General features: G+C 41.4%; 2 protein-coding genes across 2 annotated transcripts; one reads left to right on the plus strand and one right to left on the minus strand.

The window, feature by feature from the left end:
- Positions 1–9: 9 nt before the first annotated feature.
- On the minus strand, positions 10–6,446 carry LOC134621370 (dTDP-D-glucose 4,6-dehydratase-like). The gene is made up of 12 exons (XM_063467838.1): positions 6,235–6,446; positions 5,030–5,096; positions 4,822–4,890; positions 4,533–4,623; positions 4,280–4,428; positions 4,096–4,194; positions 3,227–3,286; positions 2,726–2,769; positions 2,459–2,624; positions 2,296–2,351; positions 2,042–2,139; positions 10–1,965 (listed from the first exon to the last, which is right to left on the minus strand). Exons 1-12 carry the CDS (start codon positions 6,279–6,281, stop codon positions 1,847–1,849), a joined length of 1,065 nt encoding a protein of 354 aa, XP_063323908.1. The 5' UTR covers positions 6,282–6,446; the 3' UTR covers positions 10–1,846.
- Positions 6,447–6,891: 445 nt separating this feature from the next.
- gpr180 (G protein-coupled receptor 180) lies at positions 6,892–13,055 on the plus strand. The gene is made up of 10 exons (XM_063467836.1): positions 6,892–7,119; positions 7,977–8,120; positions 8,250–8,344; positions 8,902–9,007; positions 9,308–9,488; positions 9,707–9,756; positions 9,882–10,039; positions 10,203–10,400; positions 10,481–10,558; positions 10,706–13,055. Exons 1-10 carry the CDS (start codon positions 6,981–6,983, stop codon positions 10,859–10,861), a joined length of 1,305 nt encoding a protein of 434 aa, XP_063323906.1. The 5' UTR covers positions 6,892–6,980; the 3' UTR covers positions 10,862–13,055.
- Positions 13,056–14,047: the final 992 nt, after the last annotated feature.

Here is a 14,047-nt window from a genome sequence, read left to right on the forward strand (position 1 = left end):
ACATGGAAAAACACAAACTGAAGTTATTAAAAAGTGTTTATTTGAATATAAATACATTCTACAGCATCAAATTATAAAAACAGTGTGCATAAAATGCATCTGACAGGAATGATTGTGATTCCCTTGTTGTCCTTAAAACACAGATCATTAAAAATCATAAACAACTAATTTGAAATCTGAAGTTGCACCTACATATTTCTAACTTGGTACAAAGCCTTGCTGGCTGGTAGCAGGAGATGACTCAAAGCTGTTTGCTTCATTCACTTTCTTCAATAAGCAGATTAAAATGACCTGACAGCCACGTTTCTTAAAGTTGGAGTCAATTTTATTAGCTTTGTGTAGAACAACAGAACAGCAGCCTCTATAACTCTGAATAAAGCTGCGTCCACACAGGAAGTGATTCGCAGTGATGCTGTGACAAGAGACCATAAAAGGTCAATGAGATTTGGCAAAAGTAAAACTGCTTAGAAATCTTTCTCAACTTTGATGCAAGCGATTGAAGTGACTACTAAGTGCAAAATACTGGTGACTAACATACAATGGGGTGTCAAACATGAGGCCTTGGAGCCAGTTCAGCAAAGACTCCAAAGACTTTCCCCTGTCGCCATTCATAATACACCAAAGTAATGAAATATTTAAAAAACTTAAATGTTTTTTTTTTTTTTCAAGTCAACAGTAAAGAAAAAAAAATTAAGTCAACAAAAACTTTGTCCAGAATGTACTAAAATTATAAAACTGTGAGCTACCAATTATTCACATTTCTTACGGTTTAAGCCCAAAGAGTTGTGCTGACAGATCTTTTGTCATGTAGAAAAACTTATTTTATTAACATATGAGGCATTAAGTGTGCAGTTTCTCTGATCTAGTTGTCTTCAAATCACAGTATTTGGCCCACGATGTACAATGGCAGACATTCGTTCATTAGAGGGTTATCTAGGCATTACCTACATAACCTTTGTTCTCTGAAACCTGTTGCAGATTGCTTATGTAATGTGTCGTTCCAGTCTGGGCCAAACGGCGACCAGAATATTTGCAATAACAATCTTAGAGGAAACACATGAGATAAAAGGCGGGGGAAGGTCAAATCAGTTTCTTCTGGTCTCAAAATGAGCCTCTTGGGTTCATAATCCATGTACACTGGAAATAAGGCACTGAGTCTGTGCTACCTACATTAACAGAGATCATTGCTGTTTCAGGCCATTTGGTAAAAGAAGGCTAAAGTTAACAAAGCCCAACTTAAAAATCTATTCTTACAATCCTGATTATTTTCCTGTTGATGAAAGCCAACAGGAAAGAGGAGTCTTAATTTAAACTGTTGTGCCTGCATTGCATACTCGGCCAAACGCAGTCAAAGGTGAGGTGTTGCTCTTCCCCTCAGTTTCTTTTTACTGCGCTGACACTTTAACCTGTTTGTCTGTACGACTCCAGGATCCTGCCAACACTGTAAATGAAAATGTTGAACCAATCAGAGATTAATGTCCCTCAGCCCACAGTGTGCAAAAATATAATTTAAAAAAATCACAATGAGCAGGACAAGACACTGTTATTATCAGCTAAGATTGTAATTACCATAAAGTTAAGTAATAAAGTGCATTAATTTCCAGCTGTAGGTCTGCTTTGAAGGCTCTCCCCTTGGTTATCTGGCACTTCAGGTCCTGTTGCTCAGACTGTCTTAACTCAGAGATGGCTGAGAATGAAATGTTCTGCAGAGTAAGACTGATGCTAACTGAAGTATTCAGTGTTTTGTTCATTGAGCTTTAAACTAGCCATGATGGCCTCTGTGCTACATAAATATCACGTGAAATTACTTGTATGGAAAAAAAATTAAAAAGTCTCTTCCTGTCAGTCAAGATTCAGAGCTGATCGGGACCACTGTGGTGGTAGCATTTTCAAACTCGCGCCTGATTGGTGGTTGGTCTTCGCTGATGTCTGACCAGAAGTCTGGGTTGTCTCGGTACCATTTCACTGTAAAAACAAGAAACGCATGAATCACTAACACACCATACAGGAAGGGAATGTGTGTGTGTGTGTGTGACTGTACCTGTCTGTCTGATGCCTTCAGTCCAGGACACCTCAGCTCTCCAGCCCAGCTGCTGCAGCTTCTCACACTTGATGGGGTAACGCAGGTCGACCCGCGGCCTGGAGAGCAGAGGTCAAAGGTTAAAAGTGGACAAGAGTGTGCTTTTAAGGTCAAGATGTCAAAAGACGGAGATTTTGAGTCTAAAGCCAAATTGGAAGGCTTTGTCTACTTCCTTTGAATTCTCCCCTGCTTTTGCCAGCTCTTTCTCCTCTTACCTGTCAGGCACAAACTCAAGCCAACCATTTACTTCAGATTCTGGCACTTTCTTGACCTAAACAGAACACACACACACACACACACACCTTTTAGTATTCATTTAATTCGCTTACTTTCTAAAAACTCCTGCTAAATGTTTGAATAAACAGTTCCTAAACCCACCATCCTAACAAGTTCCCTCGCCAGCTGCATGATGGGAATCTCACAGCTTGTCCCCACATTGTAGATTTCTCCCACAATCCCTTTTTCCAGAAGCAACAGGAAGGCGTTTATGGCATCACTGACAAACAGGAAGTGGCGGGATTTTGGAAGGGTTCCCTGGATAGTGCTGCCGCAGAGCAAACACACGGAAACGGGTTTAATTGGATAAGCACTTCTGTTACTGTGAGACACAGACCGGAACGACAGCGCTCGTTAAAACAAACCCACCATTTCTTGTCCATCTGTAAGAGGGTGAGGAACCTTGGAATGACCTGAAAGATCAAGATGACAATTGATATTAAAAGCTTGGTGGCAAAGAAGAAGATATGTTTAACTCTTTAAAACCAGTTAAATCTTTGGAAGGAACTGAAAGTGAAAGTCTGATTTTGCATTTTCTGCCCGTGCATTCAGTTGTAGTCAAATGTAAACACACAGCTGATTGCAGCATTTTTAAACCTGCAGGGTGAACTTTTGTCTCCCTCTTGTGGCAATGAGAGTAATTACAATAACCTTAAAACAAATCTTTAAAATATGTATCACTGTAGATTAATCTTGCACAGATGACATCAGTGTGACCTGATGTTGCTTTACATAGATGAAAATGGTTCTACATACAGCTGCGCAGATATCTTACATACAGCCTCAAATCTTAAACTGTACAAATGGAGCATATTTCTGCAAAATTAGCCACTAAATGTAAAATGGGTGTGCTTAGTCATGATACTGGACCTTCTCCGTGTACTGCCTGGGCCCGTAGATGTTGTTGCTCCTGGTAATGATGATGGGAAACTGGCAACAGAGCAGTATTCAAATGACAAAGATAAAAAAAACAGTCATTCGGGTTTTAAAATTAAAGGGACAGTTCACCTCAAATCACATTAACCACTGGCCTCTAGTGCCATGTATCCATGTAGATTATTTTGATGAGAGTTGCCCAGTTTTGAAGTTCTCTTTCTTACAAGAGTACAAGCGCAACTAGTCTGCAACAACAGGGGACTTGACTTATAGTTGCCAGCTGGTTGCATTCTAGTCATATTCCTGTAAAACTGGAAGGTTGTGGAGCGCCCACATCATTTTGCAGTTACATCGCTTTCCTGCAGCAACGACATCACTATTTATGGAAGGATTTCTCATCAAATCAATGAGTCTCTGGCTGGACTCTGAATATAAGGACTTAATGTGAATTTCTATGTATGTAGACAGCGAAAGTTAACTGCTTCATTGACCACTGATTGCAATCAAATGCCAAACCGACCGCGCTCAGTTGTAGACTGATAGCAGGCTGACTTGATCTTATTGATGTTTTATTGCCATCTAAATGCACCAAAGTATCTTTAAAGATGGCATCTGACTACAATCAGTGGCCAACTCATCATTAAAGCAACTATTTCAAAGGCAACGAGCTCCAAAGTTCATGTCATATGGTCACAATAATAACGCTGTTTTCACTACTGTGATTGTTAAACTGAGTAACTAACATCCAAGCCAAAACATGTCCTCAAACTTGACTGTAAAAATATGAAACTGAAAAATCAAGAACTAATATCTAAAGTCATTTATTTGGTTTGGAAGCTACTGCCCCATCTGTGTGGGTTTACCTTGTACTGGTCCCAGTAGGATCTGACCAGATACTCTGCAGCAGCTTTAGTAGCAGCGTACGGATTGGAGGGCCTCACTGGGCTGCTCTCATCAAACACCTGTAGGGGACAAACATCAGCGTCACTGCCTGATCCATAAACAAAAACAAAAGCACGAAACAACAACCCCAATCTATCCACTGGCCTCATGCAGACTGGCTCCGTACACCTCATCGGTGCTGATGTAGATGAAGCGCTGTGGCTGGTGTCGGGCCTGATGGGCCGCTCCCAGCAGAACTCTGGTCCCTTCAACGTTGACCTGCTGGAAAGTGGACGGGGATTCAAAGGAAGCCTCTGACAGCACAGAGAGGAAGGAGAGAGGAAAAGAACTTTAACACGAGAGCTGAAACTGCAAAAGCTCCTGTTCATAAAAACTGCCCGAACAAGCTGCTGCTCACCGACGTGAGTTTTGGCTGCCAGGTGAAAGATGACGTCGATGTTTTCGGAACTGAAGATGTGGTTCACCAGCCGCGGGTTACACACATCCCCCTGTTGAAGAAAAGAGTCCAAATGAGTAACTGTGCACCCGGCACAGTTAAAGCTCAACTGATGATAAATCCTACAAATTACACCTTATTTTAAATAGTAATAATATATGTAATGATATAAAAGTAGCACTAAACTACATAGACATCTGGTGTCAGTCTGGTTATTCTTGACCTGATGTGTTTATTTATCAGCGCTCACCCTGATAAAGATGTAGTTCGTTCTGTTTTCAACGCTCTCCAGACTCCTGGGGCTGCAGCAGTAATCCAACTGGAAGAGATCAGACAGTGAGACGTGCCACAGTGCACACAGCAGACACTAGCTGCAGCTTTGCACGTCACAAAGACAACAAACCCAGAGTGTTATATTTGGAAACAGAGTGAGGGGGGAAAAGAAAATTAAGACTTACATTATCCAGGTTGATAATTCTCCATTCCGGGTGTCTGTGGACCAGCGAGCACACCAGATGGGAGCCGCTGTAGGGGCAGAGAAATTTGAGACAGTTCATTTACGCCCCACTGGCCTTTATGTGTCAGTCCACACATGCCTGTGCCATTTATGTCAAGAAGACGACATGAGCTGACCACTTTGCATTGCCTATATGTATACACTACAGAAATCACATCCCACAAACAGAGATTCCTTCATTTGTTAGTGAGATAAAACCATAATAATGAAATGAAACCTGATTTGTGAATTGAGCATTCCCAAATTTTACATTTTTCTTATAATAAAAGGGAAAACTTTGCTTGTTCCTCCATTTGCCGTTAATAAACCTGTCTCTATGTGTTTTTTATGTCTAATATCTTTGCTTATATTGGTAAAGAGGCTGTATTAAACAGGATTTGCTAAGGGGTTATATTTAACACAAAGAAATCACCTGCTATTGTACCTACATTATGAATAATCCAGTCCATTTCAGTCACTTCCAATATCTCAAAAGAACTCTGATTTTAAATTTGCTGCAATTTCTGCTGCCCACTTGGTCACATCTGTTTTGAAAAATACATTTTTAATGCCAATAAGACTTTACCAGGATAAATAAAGGATATATGGAGATCACTTTGCCATAAACTGGTTCCAGCTTCTGTGTTGTCACAGGAAGTTCTTTCTGGCGCAAAATGACTTCATATGTTTGACAGATTACAGGCAAAACAAGTAATTTACAAGTGTTTTAACTGAGTGCTAACTACACATTAACACTCATCTGAGAATTTGGCTCCATGTGTCTGTGGGCTCAATTCTCAGTCTGCCATAATATTTTGAAATATACCCCAGGACTGAAACCACTACTCCAAAACTTGTGAACAGTTACTCAACCTGTAGAGGGTTGATTTATAAAATAAGCCAGAGTAATGTTAGTTCGTTTGTTTTTTTACAATAAATACTTTTTTCACTAATAAAACTGTGCTTATTTCTTAGTAAATAACTGCTATTGCTAACAGATGCTCCTTTATCGTTTACCTCTGTTTCACCTGTGCAAAGGTTTTCCTTACAGGTCCTAGTCTTGATAACTAAAAGAGGAACCACGGTCAGGTCTATTTATCAAGCTAAATGCTAAGTTCGTAATGTTATTTCAGCTTAAGTGTACACTGATATGAAATACGAACGCACATGAATCCAGAACCTCCAGTCACCAGAACAGTCCTGTTGAAGTCCATTTCCCGGTCTTCCAGCAGCTGTTACCTCACAACATGTACTCCTACAGGTATAATAAAAACATATTTTCCGACGTCAAGCCTGGAAGCTAGCTATCCTAACGGAAACAGCAGAGCTTTATTTCCTTCCATAGCAGTAGCCGGATTGTGCAATGTGCGACAGTTACCGGCTGCTTCACGGCAGTGTTGACACGTTGAAAGCGGGCGGGTCATTAATAGTGTGTGTACTAGTTTCTACTCTCTGATTGGTTGTCCTACATGACGCAGTGAAGTTAGCGCGATGTGATTGCGTGAATCCCGATTCAATCAAACTGTCAACGTAGACCTGTCGGCAAGCGAAAACCAGTTAGGTCCTCTTAAATAAACACATATCATCCGGTGGTGCTTTTCAAAATAAAGTTCATATCGAGTATTTTAACCTATAACACGTGTGTGTTGCGTTTAGTTTTGTGCCAAACTTAAATATAATATTATTTCAGGTGTGTCTTCATGTGAATGCGTTTTGTGTCATTCCGCGCGCGTTTATTATCCATTATTTCCAAGTTTAGCTTTTATTTGAGGGCAAGAACATCCAACTTCCGGTCACAGCTTGGCGAACTTTTGGGGGTCTTGACGCAGCTGGTTCACTTCTGGCTTCGTGGCTCATTGAATCGATGAGGCATCCTATATTTGTCGATAACGCTAAACTGCACAAGCGGGGAAATGTCGTACTTATTAGCCACACTTGCGGCTGTTTTGCTGCTGACTTCAGAGGCTTCCGGGAAAACTGTTACGGGACTTTTTAAGAGCGAAGCGGCGAGGCAGCAGAAGGGCCAGTTCATCACTAAATTCATGTACCAAGGTAACGTTGACGATGCTGATGTGCTTGCTGCTGGCGTGTCATTCCAGCTCTGACAGCGGGCTTAGCTTCTTTTCACGCCACCTTAATGATTAACGTGGCGTAATAACGAGCTGACGGCTCAGTTTAGTGCCCGTGTTTGCTTTCCTTTTTTTATTTGCTAACGGCTCTCACTGAGTCGCTCAACAATGGGTGTAACTAACGTGTCATGCGAGTATCTGATAACGTGTGCACTGATTATTAGCAGTTCTGGCAGCATTCAGCTGGCGCTTTATCTTTACCTGTGCTGCTTAATGTCAAATTACTGTTTGTCTTAAGCCTCTGTATTTTATTTTAAGCATTTTTATTCGGACTGACCTCCAACAAGTATTCCGGAAACTTGCTTCAGGACACTTTTAGGTATTTTTTTATAGATCTTAAAGGAATCTAACTTCTTTCCGACCCATAAATGAGCTGATTGCACCCTCAGTGTGGACAGAGGCTGGCTACAGATGTCACACGGCATAGTGGGGGGTGTTTTCTGCAAGACTTTTTGATTTAAAAAGGTCTGAAGCTACCAGATGTCAGCTAATCTCACTTGTTTCAGGAGATGAACCCTGTGTGAAGCACAAGGGCCTATAGGTAGAAACCATGCTGGCAAACTAGGGACCCACCATTGGCCACTGAAAGCTACAATCTCTTTGTTCTCCAGCTTATATATTTGAAAATGAATGTTTTATATATTAAAGTTTAATCAGTTGACTACATTATTGAATTACTAGTTAGGCATTTGGTCTGTAAAATTTCACAAACATGCTATCTGAGTGTTAAATGTTACATCTGAGAAGCTGCTGCAACCATGGTGCCTTGTCTTCGTTTAGCTGGCAGTGGTCTGCTGGTGTGCCGGGTGGACAGCTCAACGCTGGCTAAAGAGAGAGAGTCCAGACTGCTGCTGTATCAGGATATGGACTCGGAGCTGGACAACCTCAGCTGCTCCGAGAGGCTTGCCAAAGCCGACGTGACCAGTAAGAAACCAGCAATCGCTGATACAATTCTGGATTCTCCTGCCATGCCGCCATATTGATTTATGTCTCCACTTTCCTTCCTCCACACTGTCACCTCATCTCTCTTCCCCCACCCATACCCACCCACAGTTACACTCAGTCAAGAAGAGCACAACCAGACGATCCCTCGGCAGTCTTCACCCACAGCCTGGCAGATCCTGTATGCTGACAGATATACATGTCAGGTAACACAATTATATATAATATTAATGTAATAATGCAACTAGGGCTTCAGTCAGGCAAACCTGCCTCCATCAGCGATGCTGTTGTCACAAATATGAACAAATAAGAGGACACCTCTAAAGGAGACTCTGTGCAAAGACACATGCGCTCTATATTGCAGTATACAGTGAAATACAGTCCTACTCCTGCAGAAACTGATGTAGGGTCGCAAATGTTTTGGTTTGCATCACACCTACAGGTCAGTGCATGCACAGTCATGTACGCATATATACAGTCAAATACACACACACAGTCATAAATCTGTCACAATAGACCGAAAAAAACATTTATTGTCAGCGAGCTCATTCTAACACAAAACACATAACCACAACACTGACAGTGTGAATACACAGTTAAATACAATATTTAAAACTGGTTCTGGAAAAGTAGGTTGAAATATTGGTAGTAATGCTTTTATACTAGATAGTAATGCCTTCAACAGTACTGCATGATTGAGTAATAATGATAGTCATAACTATATGGATTCTGTTTATCACTAAGATTTCCGTTCTCTCCTTAGGAAAACGTATTGATTGCCGGCCATCCTGATCTTGATTTCACTGTCCTGCTGTTTAATGCCGACTCGGCTGGAAACCCTCTGGAGCATTTCAGTGCAGAGGAGGCAGGTCAGACACCCCGAATACGCCCTCCACTGTCAGACTACAGCAGATAATGTCAGTGCATCACTAAGCTCAAGCTGGTGATGCATTTCATGCTTGTTAGCTTCCTCTGCGGTGAGAGTATGACTGTCGGCATAAAGTCCCAAATCCTGCTGTCATCTAGTAAAACTAATAAAATGTTGTAAGGGCTCTTCAGGTGCTATGTCAGACCACTATACTAAATACATGATTAATGCATTAGGACAGGACTTTATGTTTGATCCTGATGGATTGCTGATGTGACTTTTTCCCCTCTCGCTCTCTTAGGCCTCCACAGTTTTTACTTCCTCCTGCTGCTGGCCTACTTCATCGCCTGCTGCATCTACATCCAGCCTCTGTACCAGGCTCTGAGGAAAGGAGGACCCATGCACACTGTCCTCAAAGTATTGACTACAGCGCTGGCTTTACAGGGCTGCTCTGCGCTCTGCAACTACATCCACCTGGCCAGGTAGATTCAGCAGAGCCAGAGAAAGGCAGCGCAATATTTATAATGTTTCTAAAGCTCATGCTACTCTTGATGGCCCACTGTTACATATCAGTAATATTTTATGACTTAAAATGTATTTTAAGTCTTTCGGAATATTTGTATTTATTTAGTACAGAGTTGTTAATAAAAATGTGAATTAAGACAACAGTGTTTCTGTTTGTGCCTCCTGTTGTTTGCAGGTATTCCAGAGATGGAATCGGTCTTCCACTGATGGGCAGCCTGGCTGAGTGTATGTTACCATATCATGGAGCCAACAATATGTCATTACATTTATACTGCAACATTATAAAGAGTCAATAAGAGAAAAAATGAACCTCTCTGATCATGTTAACCTCTCTTTTGGCTCCAATGCAGTCTGGGATATGGTGTCCCAGGTGTCCATGCTGTACATGTTATTGAGTCTGTGTATGGGCTGGACTCTGAGCCGAGGCAGGAAGCCTCAGTCCAGACCTCTGCAGTGGGAACAGTCTCCGGCCTCCACGGCTGTAGCTGTTGGTGGAGTTATTACACAGGTATGCAGAACTTGAGATGACTTCAAGTGTTTAATTTTTAAGGAAAATTTGATCCAGCACATAGAATCCCGATCAGGTAAACATGATGTTTTCAGAATGAGGTGGGAGTTCATTTGGGGTATTTGCCAAACAATGACTGTTAAGAACCAGACTGTATTTTCAGGCGGTGCTGCTGCTGTGGGAGCAGTATTCAGAGTCGGAGAGTGAACACCACAGCTATCACGCCCAGCAGAGTGTGGCCGGCCTCCTCCTCATGGCTCTGAGAGTGGGCCTGGCCCTCCTGCTGGCCTCCATCCTCTACCAGATCATCTCCACCGAGAGGAGCACCCTAAAGAGAGACTTCTACCTCAGCTTTGCCAAGGTAAAAAAGATTTCACACTAAAACTGACATAACAGACGCCTGCAGGTTCTCGGGCGGTCATGTGGTCTTGTTCTGTGCAGGGATGCTTCCTGTGGTTCCTCTGTCATCCCATCCTCGTCCTCATGTCTGTGATCTTCAACGAGCATCAGAAGGAAAAGGTTTGAACTCCCAAAGACAACAACAGTTTTTGCTATTGAGGATAATTCTTTCATGTTCACTGAGTTTAAATGTTCAGTTCTTACCTTTTGTCCTCCATTGGCCACCAAGTTTACACGCTGCCTCCCACCTGTCTTCCTCCTCTGCAGGTGGTGACCATGGGGGTGATCCTCTGCCAGTCCATCTCCATGGTCATCCTCTACCAGCTCTTCCTGTCTCGCTCTCTTTACTGGGAGGTGTCCTCTCTTTCCTCAGTCTCCCTGCCCCTCACCATGTCCAGAACGAATCACAGGGCGCGCTACTGAGCATGTACACCATCACAATTTTCCTAATAATGATTATCACGAGCTAAGGGTGGATGTGCCATGCTGCTGTGACGCTTCTCCTCAAAAAAATGTGCTCAGACGCTGCAGGGACTGATTTTCTTTGCAGTTAACTGTTTCCTGGGAGAACTTCTGTAGTTACTAGGAAGCAAGTTACCAAGAAATCATTGAAAGAGGGTGAACAGAGGATGATATATGTACAACAACAGCCTACCTCTAGTTTTAAGTGATTTTTGACTGGAGCCAGCATGAGCACTGCTGAACAAGAGGAGGAGAGAACTGGCTGTCAGGCCGTTTCTTTGGTTCTCCATGACGCCAGCCAAAATACCACTGAAACAAAAGAAAAACGAGGACGGATGAAGACAGCCGGCCAGGATTGAGATTAAGTATGCATCACCTAGAGACGCAGATGTGAGGAAAGAAAAAGGAAGTGAAGATTTACTCCTCACAGGGCCGAATGTGGAGATGGCTGCCCAGGCCTCACAGACGCGGGCCAAGATTAAAATACTCGAGAGCGTTTTATTTCTGTTCTTGGATTTGATTATAACACAAACAGAAGCATCATCGATTTACTATCAAAGAAAAAACAAAGACACTACTATTTAGGTCTGGATTCAAGAAGCCTTTGTCTCATTGAGCTTTCCCTGCTCATTAAAGCTGCAACGACTTGGATCAAAGCCACGAAGGATGGAAAAGTCTCAGTTTGTGTCTGAGGCTGGCGCTTTATATCAGATTAATGATAACCCCATGAACAAAGCAAAAGCGAGGACATGCTACTCTCTGGTTGACCTACGATCTATAGTTTCTACTTACAAACTAAGGCCTGGTTGGCTGAGCGGCCACGAAGACTCATTGGTTTGTTTCTGGTGCAGCTCTGTGGCACGGAGGTATTTCGAGCCACTGTTGGTTTTGGTTTTCTCATACCAGCCATTACATGTGTTAGGATTGATCGAGATGGGCAGACAGACGGATGGACCAGCGGAAGTTTGAACAGATGGATGCAGCATGTGTTCTGTAAAGCAATGGATTGTTACTCTGTTAACTGAGAAGGATGCGTGACTTTGATTGTGCAAAGCCAAAGTGAAGACGACGAGCCAAAACAGCATTTACACACTAGCATACAGCTGCACCTTAACTTGGGTGCTGATGACTTTATGAGCTGAGAGCATGTGAGACTCTAAATTGTGTAGCTTAAGATGTGTTGCATGGCTAACCCATTATTAAAAAAAATCTTCAGTATAAAAAAGATCAGGAGGACCTTAAGTCTACTTGGTGGTTTCAAATGAATTTCACTGTGTAAATACATTCCAACCCCACACGTCCATTCCTGTGTCATCAAGTTATTACTGTACATGAGGCTCATTAAATGAGATATTAGTGTTATATAAGAGCCAGGCGGAACTGAACTGCACTGTCACATAGGACAAGTCCCACTTAGCAAACTGACAGCTAATATATTTATTAATCAGCTATTTATTTCAAGATCAGCACGTTATAAAGAAGCTTTGGTTGGAGTTTCATGTTTGGTATGTTTTTGCTGATTCTTTTTTTGTCTCCTAAATCATAAATTGATTGTTTTTAATTCATTAAAAACAAATAATGTATAGTGTAGCATGAAGGTGCAGTACGTTTACCTGGATACAGTCAATCCAGGTCCTTCTTTTAAGAGAGAAAAGCTGGGCAGCTTTTTTAGTAGCACAGTTGAGCCAACTCCATCTAAAACAAACACAGACAGACCTCCCATTATAATTTTAAATATGTGCTATAATCCTTATTGAAAACCAGTATATACTCCTCCTTATTTATGAAGTTCTACTTGACTATGAGCCTGCGTGGGTTATTTGTTAATCCCAAAATGTGCAACCTTGTTTAAATCAGCATACAGATTGGTTTCTACTGAAAAAGTGCACGTTTTCCTTATATCCATGCATAATTTACTGTCTGCACACAGGATGTGAGCCAGTGCATCCTGTATGCATCATTTTGTCCTTCAATGACAATCTTATTTATGAGGCCACCAGTTATACTGTATACTTTAAATGCTCATCCTTCAGTTAGAGGCAAAGTGCATTTTGTTTTGTAGTGTTTACATTTCACACTTCAGTTGTCATATATTAATTTTTTACAACCTGTGTAACTATTACACCTGTGATCATGACAACTGTAATAAAATAGATCTGCAACTAATAAGTGTTTAATTTTGTCCTTCATGCTGCAGCTTCAAGAAATGTGACTGTTACATAAAGCACAGCAGCCACTGAGCCACTGACTGTGCTTGAGGTTTGAATCATAAGGTACACTCTAACCTTGTCCTATATTTACACTGGTTAATCTGAGTAACCCAGTTCTAGCTTTTTTCACAGCATGCACGCATCTGCTTGTTAATAGAAAATATGTCTACCAAAAAAGACTGTTGCTATCCATTAGGCCGTAGCCTAGTTGCCACCTTTCTTTCTATGCTTGGTCATCGACATACGTGTATCTGTCACACTGCTAAAATCTTCACGTTGCATATTTTGTAAAAAAAACAAAACACATCTTAAATCAATCAAGCAATGAGCTAAAGCTGTACGGTCTGCAGCCAGCCCTTATTTCTTTATATTTTGTTTCCAAGCAGACAGACTTATCATTTTTAAAGTAGTCTTTAGCACTAGTTCTGCTGGCTCCCCACCAAGTTTTCATTTGGACATTGGCTGCTTTTGCACTCACTTTTAGTCTAGTCTTTGAATCTGACTATTTTCACAGGAATATTTCTTCTTCTTTAAGGGATGAACCAGTGTAGTGTCTAATTAAATTGTATCTTTAAGCACTGGAAATAATTTGATTAGCAACAGCTTCATTATTCAGGATGAAAATTCATTTTTTTCATTCATTTTTCATTTATTTGTTCATTTCAGGCACAAAAAAAAATACGTATATTAAACATAAAGTGCACAAAAACAAAAAACAATTTTACCTGAAAAGGAGTGGGACGAAGAAAACTTATTAAATCCCACCCCTATACTCACTCATCAACAAAAAACAATAAGCTTCCCGCAGCTACGCCCATCGTTGCAAACCAAACAACCCATCAACAGCCCCGGGCACATGCAAGCATCTCAACGGCATCTCGCAAACAACAAATAGAACCTTCATAACTGAATTCAGAATATATTAATTATAAATTGC

The sequence above is a fragment of the Pelmatolapia mariae genome, linkage group LG23 (assembly GCF_036321145.2).
Source record: "Pelmatolapia mariae isolate MD_Pm_ZW linkage group LG23, Pm_UMD_F_2, whole genome shotgun sequence".
Taxonomy (NCBI): domain Eukaryota; kingdom Metazoa; phylum Chordata; class Actinopteri; order Cichliformes; family Cichlidae; genus Pelmatolapia; species Pelmatolapia mariae.

What these genes read in the sequence shown, in the direction of transcription:
- gpr180 (XM_063467836.1), top strand. Translation starts at nt 6,981, where the DNA reads ATGTCGTACTTATTAGCCACACTTGCGGCTGTTTTGCTGCTGACTTCA. An exon ending in CACTAAATTCATGTACCAAG is followed by an intron (nt 7,120 to 7,976) that starts GTAACGTTGACG and finishes GTCTTCGTTTAG; the next exon opens with CTGGCAGTGGTCTGCTGGTG. An exon ending in TCTACCTCAGCTTTGCCAAG is followed by an intron (nt 10,401 to 10,480) that starts GTAAAAAAGATT and finishes TGTTCTGTGCAG; the next exon opens with GGATGCTTCCTGTGGTTCCT.
- LOC134621370 (XM_063467838.1), bottom strand. Translation starts at nt 6,281, where the DNA reads ATGGACTTCAACAGGACTGTTCTGGTGACTGGAGGTTCTGGATTCAT. An exon ending in GGCAGCCAAAACTCACGTCG is followed by an intron (nt 4,429 to 4,532) that starts GTGAGCAGCAGC and finishes CTGTGCTGTCAG; the next exon opens with AGGCTTCCTTTGAATCCCCG. An exon ending in TGAAGGCATCAGACAGACAG is followed by an intron (nt 1,966 to 2,041) that starts GTACAGTCACAC and finishes TTGTTTTTACAG; the next exon opens with TGAAATGGTACCGAGACAAC.